At 31.5% G+C, this 9262-nt stretch overlaps 1 protein-coding gene across 1 annotated transcript in view; it reads right to left on the minus strand.

Moving 5' to 3' along the window:
- Positions 1-325: 325 nt before the first annotated feature.
- Positions 326-9262, minus strand: part of ST8SIA4 (ST8 alpha-N-acetyl-neuraminide alpha-2,8-sialyltransferase 4) — an 82108-nt gene continuing 73171 nt past the window's right edge. The window contains exon 5 of the mRNA XM_006913247.1: positions 326-1282. Within this exon, the coding sequence (XP_006913309.1) occupies positions 1000-1282 (283 nt within the window). The 3' untranslated portion in view covers positions 326-999. The remainder of the gene's footprint in view (positions 1283-9262) is intronic.

A 9262-nucleotide genomic window follows, 5' to 3' on the forward strand; every position in this document is an offset into this window, starting at 1 on the left:
AGTCTTCCTTCAAATAAAAATAAAATTTGAGCTTGGAAAATTTAAATTACCTAGAGACAACTTTTACATTAGTAGACTAATACATTAATATATTATTTTTTATGAAAGGAGAATGGTTTGTTGTGTAGAAACATTAGTATACTCTTTGGTACCAAAAGTCCATTTTTTTTCCAGCTAATTTTACCATCTCAGATGACATAGAACATCTTTCCTTTAGAATGGCTCAAGATTACTAAGTGATACAGTTTAACTGGTACTTTCTACACCACTGGGGAAAAAATCTGGAGGTTTAGAGTTGTGCAAAATAAAACTTTTTACAAAATTATTGTGTGATTGCTCTTTAAAAATATAAGAATTTTAGAAATGATTACTTGAAGGTTATCTCATTCATATTTATCTTAGAAAGGATTTCTAAGCACCCCAATACCCAAACCAAAAGAGATTCCAGAGGACAAACAAAAACAGAAAAAAAAAAAACAAAAGCAAAAATGTAAAATTCATGATCAGACTCAGAGTCCTGACTGAAAGGCATTTATTTGAGTTGTTTAATCTTATGAATTTCACTGTTCAAACTGTTTCCATCTTCATATCTGCTGACAAGGATGGTTAGTTTCCCCAAGGACTGAGTCGTGTTCCTGGGTTCCTCTTCTCATGTGCTTGTTGTTGCAGTGGCAGCCCAACAGTGATGAACGTATTGGCTTTGTTAACTAATGACGAGTGAATTGTTGGATCTTGTAAACACTACTAATTATACATTCAAACTGTGTTCTTAGTGGAAGTGGCACTTACTAGGACCCTTGAAGTCAAAATATTTAATTTTTAGAGCACTTTGCAGGTATTTCATCAGCTGGTAGTGAATTTCTCATGAATGTCCTTTATCACTTTTCAGATAATTGGTGGATGCTGAAACCCAGCCTTGTTTTGGATCCTATTTTCAAATCTTAGGAAGCATCTTCAGAAAAGAAGTTCATATACAGTTTGTCTGTTTTCAAACGTGCTTTATTGCTTTACACACTTTCCTGTTGTCAGTTTCAGAGCGCCTCTATTATGAAGCACATTTAATGTTTTGAATTCTAATGGCATTCTGTGAGGACTTGCATTAGAAAAGTACCTGTATTTTAAGTCATCATAGTAATGATATTTGACAGCTTTTCCATTTAAATCCTTAGGGAATGGCCAGAATCCATACAGGTGAATTTCATCACAGAATCTTGTGGCAAGTGTATACATGAGGAGACCTGTGCTGGGTCTTTTGATGGGAACTTTGTTTGTCAGCCAATAACTGGAAAAACAGACACACACAAACCCAGAAGAGAAAAATTTAGAGACACATACAATACAGCCTATAGCAAGTATACTATGTAAAATTAAACAGAAGATTGCTGAAGAAATCATATTTTCTTAAGCATTTAAAAATTTAACACATTCATTTTATTTTCCTTTATCCTTTATTTTCTTTCTTATTTCTGAGGTCATAGCACCTGGAATGTAGGTAAATATTACTGCATAATCTCATACTCAAAATGAGTTAGCAGCAAACATCTATAATATAGAGTAGTATTTTCTCAGAAAGAGTTAATATGACAATAGGTACAGTCATTGATTAAGTAATTAATGTGATTTAATTACTTAATTAAGCCATTATTAAATAATTCTCCCAGAAAAAGAGAATTTGAATCTATGTCTACAGTTTTTCAAGATCTCTATTATTTCAATTGAAAATCCAAACAAGTAAGTGCATAGCTATATTATACTAAGTGATTTATTCAACTTCAATTGCCCAAGTCACATTTTACTAAAGCTAATTAAAAACATCGCCTCAACCCATAGAAGAACAACAACATAAAACACATATATTATTTGTAAATAATTCACCATTTATAAAGTTTTCATAAATATATTTCAAAGTTGATAAGTATTTTATACTATTCTTTTAAAAATGCAACAAAATGCTCCAAAATGTTCAGATCCACCACTTTGTTCACCTGAAAAGTATGCAAACTCAATAGTTAATCATCACTTCTGACATGGAAGGGGGTTTCCAAGACCTCTTGGTATAGTCATTATCTTATGTGGAAACTGCTAAAAGAGGAAGGGTGTAGATTTTATCTTACTTTCAAAGTTGTCTAATTATAAATTGACTAAATTTAATAAATTATTTGTTTTTCTGTAATTTTCTGTTTATTATCTCTTATTCAGAGCAATATGTACCCTGCCATCCTAATATAAGGAGATTATTATATTCTTGTCATTGCTGTATTTAAACACTTGCCTTAGATTTTACATAGAATTGTTTTCTTTTTTCTTTTTAAAAATAATTTATGAAACTTTTCAGAGAAGATCAAATATATCTAGAGGATTGAATATAAAAAAAACCACAAAATTTTGTTTTACTTCATTTGGTAGAGAAATATTGGACTTTCAAATCTCACTACAAACATTTAAAACAAGAAAAGTATACTTAGCCATTATCATCCCCCCTTTTTTTTTCTTGTTTGTTCCCCTCCTTCAAACCAGAATTGACCTTTCACATATTTTATTTTTCTTCTTGGGTGAAAGTCACATGCTGAATTTGTTAAACAATGTGAAATGCATTATTGACCTTTTGTTATCACAGTGTTTTGAGAAAGCCTATTCTCAGGAAAGAAGGTTCATGAGAAATTTTCAGAGAACATCTAAGAAATTTTCACAGCCCAAAGGTAGCTGAATGAGCAAAAATCATAGCATGCATATGGGTAACATTATGACGAAACCACAGATGCTGATTCTTTGTAGAGAGCATAGTTAAACTACAATTTGAAAAAAAAGGGTGGGCGGCTGGGGAGTTTTTTTTTTTTTTTTTGGGGAAAAAAAAAAAAAAAAAAAAAAACACACTACAATTTGAAGACTTGGAAGAGACTATGATACAGCCTGAAGATCGCTCATCTTTGAGAAAGGAGGTGTTCTTAATATGAAATGATTATTGTAGGAAGGCCTCCTGAGTGTGATCTATGTGTGCTTATAACTGTCAGTTGATGCAGTTTGTTAGTTTTAAAAAATACATTTATTTTTAATTGTTTAAAGTGGCTTAAGTTTAAACTCAGTCAAAAAATGATTATTTCCATCAGGAAGTGTCAATGATTAGGAATAATAGTATGGCAGTAGAAAGATCATGCTGAATTATCCATTTCTGAAGTGAGAAAAAAATAACTAACAGGAAATAATAGAATACTATATTATTTGTATGAGACTGCAAGATCACATTAAATATGACTGTATGATCACATTATAAATAAATGCTTTCCATTTCCTAATTCTGGAGAGATTTGATGGAAATCCACTTAACTATGGTCAGTCATAGACAAAATACCAAAGCAATTTCCATATGTAATACAAATAAGCAACTCTAATGTTAGAAATAAATACTGAAGGCAAAATTACTGGGCTAAAAAATTCAAAACAGTGTCAGAGATGTGCAATCACTCAACATTTTTAGATCCAGGCAATGAGATAACACAAAACAATCAGTAAGGTTGTATTCTTTTTACCCTCAAGCACCTGACATCTCAATGCAAAGCAGGCAAATGAAGCATTATGGAGACATCAGCACATTCGGAAAAATGTAACAGAAAAATGTAATTCTTGTGACAATTCTCAATTCTGTGATGTGACTTCAGTGAAGATTTTTATGGAAAAAATAAACGTGTAAATTTCTTAATAGGGAGGCTATACCTGGATATTAATTAATAAAAATTGTGTTTTGAAAACTAAATCCTGATCATAAAGTATTCTATTTGAAAATAACGGGCAGAGATACTTTAGAAACTTGTTGTGTTTTAAGCTATGCAGTTAAAATACTGGTATTAATAGACTTTGCTTTAGAAATGCTAACAGAAGAAATTAAAATTTGTGATGTTTAGCTTGTAACAATTTGAATAATTCCAAAGAAAAACAAACTACTTGTTTTTCAGGACATTTTTGAAGAAAAAGCAGAAAACAAATGCCATTTATCCTATTGATTTCTAAAGAACATCACAAGAAAACAGACCTTAATAAATGGCATAAGTATGTAACAGAAAAATTGAAACAAAACCTTAAAGCAGATTACGAACTAAAGTCACAGGTAATAATATTCTGTGAAATTAAAAAACGAAGGAGCTAATACAAATATAGTCGGTATGAGTTTATATGTGCTTATTATAAATCAAATGTAATGCTTGAAATTGTATAGACCAACCTAAATTATAAGGATTCAGTATTTGCCCAGAAATACATTCCACATGTGTAAAAGACGAAAATGGATATTCTTTTTAAACTTCTATTAGCATAATCAGATAATATTGGTCAACTTTACCAGCCAAAACCCAGCGTAAAATTTTAAAATACATATTTGCAAGTATCTGCTTATATACAAGATGACCTTTAAAAACTACAAATTCATTGTGAGGAGTTTATGAAAAAAGATAGAATATTAACTTAAGTTTTTAATCCTAATTAGGAAAAAATCAAATGAAAAGAATGCATTAATAAAATAATGAACTCTTTTAATTGAGTACAAGCTATTATAATTTTTAGCTCAAATTTATATCTGTTATAGGTTAGAATTTAACAATGTTTTCAAGTCAGCAAATAATGTAGTTTGCGTGTATTCATTTCTTTTTATAGAAACTAATTTTTTTAAATTATAAAATAAATGCAGGTTTTCTGTAAAAAACTTGAAGAAAAAAGTAATGAATGAAAAATATTACCTATAATATACCACATAGAGATAATTACTGTTATATTATGTGGCATCCTTTTATTTCTCTGACAGTTTTAGATATTAATATATATCACAACCATTCACAAACATACATGGAGTATTTTCCATCAGCTAGGCTAAGTTTTATTTCAGATATTATTAATCTTCCCTCCCTTCCTCCCTTCCTTTCTGCTTTAATATTATAATACTCTGTCTTGTTTTATGAAACAAACTCGCCTTGGATTTTATGGGTAAATTGTGTATTTCTTTTTTCTTTCTTTTTTTAATAGAAGCAATCATCTCACTAATTCCCAGTATGGAAGCTCTCTTCTTGCTAAGCAAGATGTTTTATCTACCCTTCCTTCAACATATCAATCCTGTTTCTTATTTCAGAAAAACTGAACACTTGGAATACCTTTACCCACCAAATCAGTGTGCTACAGAAGTCCATATTTATAGTCACAACATGTGATTGTGAATGTGTTGTATAATGCTTTTGCGTCCTTGGAAAAGCTACTTCATTTCCTTGGACATCAGTTAATAATATTTAACATATAAGCTTGTTATGATCCTGTAAAAGAGAGAGTAAGTGTGGAAGAATATAGCATAAAGCTTGAAACATAGAAATATGAATTGAATTTCAACATATCCCACATTCTTCAATCCCACTCACAATTCCCACTTTTCTCTTGGCACCTTCTATAACGACACGCTGGCTGGACAATTGAGGTCATGTCATTTAACCTCAGTGGGCATGTTTCCTTAGTTGAGAAACAAAAACTTTCGATTGTGTGTTGTTGGGGTTTCCTCGATCTATGAAATTCTATTGCTGTTTCATTCAAATCTTCTCTTTCCATGACACTGCACATTCCCAGACAAACTTGGCCTTGCTCTTCTTCCTCTTCCCTATTCTGTTCCCTTTACGTTTCAGGTTTCAATACATTACAAAGCAAAGAAGGTACTTAACAAATGCTTCTTGATTTTAAAGCCAGCAATATATGAGATTTTATCTCAAAATATATTAGACAATAATCTCCTTATTAGCCAAAGTATAATTATTTCAAGCAACTAACATTTTAGAAATAAAGCAAAAAACGTTATACTCAACAGCATTTAATACACTGATGACAGTTTGCACTCAACATATTGGCAAATAAGGGATATTAACTTGTATTTGTAAACAAAGAAGTCTAAAAGTTCAGAAATAATATTTTTTTCTCTTAAAACATTATTCTTCCAATAATCAAACATGAAGATCTCTAAAAGAATTTGAATATAAAATATGGAATCCCACTGTGCCAACAGTTTTTAACTTAATATTATACCATGTGCAAAGTTTCCATTTTTGAGCCCAGAAATTCTTTTATCTGGAATGTGAGATGAAGTACGTAACATAGTGTCCTGTACACTCGTAGTTCAGAGGAGTCTTTTCTCTTTCTCCTGTTATATTTAATCTTCCCATAACTGAGCTTTGTGCTTGGTTCCACAGAGGGATTCTGTTAAGAGTAAGTAATATGGCTTCTGGTTCTAAAGTGTCTATGGTAATTTGAGAAAAAAAAGAATTGGCTTTCTATAATTCATCTCTGCAGATGATGTCTGCATCTCTCCAATTCTATACTCCGCCCCACTAAAATAATTATTTTATAATATATGAATATTATAGATGAATTTTCAGGGGTTCTGTCCTTCATATTTGTCAATATGTTGGTTCATTCTTAGGAGGAGTATATGTATATAGGCGATATAATATAAAGCTTAAAGTAATCATCCCGAGCACACTGAAATAGAACAGCTCTGCTGTTTTGTTTTCAACTATTCAAATAGTCCTTTCATTGTATTCCCAGTCTGCAGTATGAATTCATTTTTTAAAGTGCATAAAACTTAATTTTATTTTAAAACTGTTTTGGTAAAGTTCATGGTATGTGTTTTAAGACTATGAGATGACTTATTTGCCATAAAAGTAGAATTGGTGAACCTTTCTTAAAAAAAAAAATTAGAACTTCCAGCACTGTACTTACTAAGAATAATTTGCCCCCTCCCCCCGCCATGAATTAATCTTCATATTATTCCAAAGATACAAAAAGTGACAAGTCTTAAATCTACTTCTCGTGTTAGGAAACAAAGAGACAGAGAGGCATATTTAATGTGATTTGGAAAGCTAGGAGGAAACCCAGGAGTAAAAATCTAAGCAATTTATTAAAAGATAGCAATGATGATAATAATTTATTCAGTATTTATAATGGGCCAGAGACAGATTTATTTTTTTAATTTTATCCTTACCACAAACCTATGAATACTTGTTATTTCACGGATGAGGACAACAAGGCTTAAGAAGGCTAAATAATCAGTTTAAGGAACCAGAATTTAAGCCCACATCTATTTGGCTATGAAGATTTCAATTTTAACTAAAAAAGATTTGAATTCTTTAGTTCTCAAGAGTATTCAGCTTGGAATAGCAAGTCCACGGGACTGTTTTCTATATAGAGTTCACATGGGGAAAAAGTAAGATCAGTATGATGTGTTTTGGTGGTTAACAGTCTGATGTTAATAGTGTTGATGTGCTTTATGCATGGAGTTTTTCTGGCTTTTTTGTTTTTTGTTTTTCAAAGGCAAATAAGAACTGACCAGTATATGGAACGCACTTTTCCCAAGTATACTCTCAAAAGTGTTTAAGTTAGAAGAGGATTTTGTAGTTTCAGTATATAACTTTCTTAACCACATTGCAAATGCCAAAGGCAGTGACATTGTATCAAAGGGTAGGGATTTCCCTGCAGATTTGAATTAGGCTTCTTAAAATATTTTGAAGTGTCAAGAAAATGAAAACAGAAATTTGTAACCTCAAGAGGTCAATTTGTCCAAATTTTTTTCCCCTGTCCTTTTATGCAGAGTTCTGAATTAAGTAGGTGATAAAAAGGAAAATAGAAAATCTTTTCTGCAGAGGCCTTCATAGTCTACCTACAGAAAATTTTTATCCACTTTCTTTAGCCTAATTCATCAGAGGCATAGAGGACTCGTGGCATGGGGAAAGGAGAAAGGATACTACGTTAGGCTGAATAAACTCTGTATTCTATGTGCTACCTATTTGTGTTATTTGATGTCTACTATAGGAATCAGACTTTTACCTTAACCCTGAATTCATCCTTTTATTTATTGATTTTTAATCTGGCCAGGTACGTAGGTTGAGTGTAGGTACAGTGTTAAGAAACTCTAGATCTACCTATACTATATTGGTTTTGCTATGTAGCTCATATCTTATTAGTGAACATATAACTCTCATTATTGTGATATTAGTAATTCTACTTCGTAGTCACAGTTTCAAAGTACTCTCATAGGATCCTCATAAAATCCTGTGATATACACTATAGTACATATTATCATCCCTGCTTCACAGAGGGTTCAATTAATAGCTCGAGAAATAAAATAGCTTGTCCAATATTGCTCAGCCAGTGTATTTTACATTGGTGTCTTGGTAAAAGTTAAATACCAGAGATTGATGAGGGAAGAGAGCATTGCTGATTTGTAGCATTTACCAGTTTCTGTGGTATAAATATTCCCATCACAGCTGATTTCAAGCTATTAACCCGACATCAGTGAACACTAAGATGGGAAGAGATGGCACAATCAGCTCTTAGAAGTCAGTACAAGCCAGCTCCAGTACACCCTGTTTGCAGAAAAAGACAGATAATATTCCTCTTGCCCTATAGCCCCATATAGTTTACACAAGAAAGTTCAACATTAAAGAAACTTGTCTTTGAAAATTTTCCAGGTAGTTGTTTATTTTTACCTCATTTGTAAAGAGAGAAGATGAGAGTATGACTTGCATCTCTGAGAGATAGCTCCATTACAGACTAACAGAAAGTTTAACATTGTTATATAATAAAATAAAAAAAAGATGAATCTATTTTTATCTCATGGTATCTTAGCACAGTTCTGGATATACAGTGGGTACTTAAGGAGTGCTTATTTAATTAATTCTTGCTGACATTTTAGACATTTGTAGTGTTAATAAAATGGAGCACATTCATGGCTTGGCATTCTCTCAGTCACAGTCACAATATTCAATAGTGGGAAAGCCCTGGAAAAGCTAGAGTATTGGTTTTGCTTTAAAGTTAGCCAACTGTGCGATCTTGAGCAAACCACTTAAACTAATTCGGCCTCAGATTACTAACCAATAAAATGAGATTTCTTAATACAGTTTCTACTACACCTAAAACTCTGACTTATAAAAGTTCCTAAGTAATCTGAATTAAAATTGAGGAACATGAAAGTTTCATCCAGTTGTAGAAGTAGTCTAATCTTTACATTACTTGTAGTTATTAACTACTACTAGTTTTATAATGTGTGATCTGACATAACATGCAGCATTTCCCTTCAATAACATTATAGAGCTGTTTGATAAAATCATCCACGCTGAAAAATTCAACATCATTTCTAGTTTTCTGTAATATTAGTAACTAGCGGTGATAAAAATTACTTATAGATTCATAATAAATTGTTTTTTGATCATCTAAAAATTATAAAATTATAATTTTGAAGATAAAG

Source organism: Pteropus alecto, unplaced genomic scaffold (genome assembly GCF_000325575.1).
Source record: "Pteropus alecto unplaced genomic scaffold, ASM32557v1 scaffold20, whole genome shotgun sequence".
Lineage (NCBI taxonomy): Eukaryota > Metazoa > Chordata > Mammalia > Chiroptera > Pteropodidae > Pteropus > Pteropus alecto.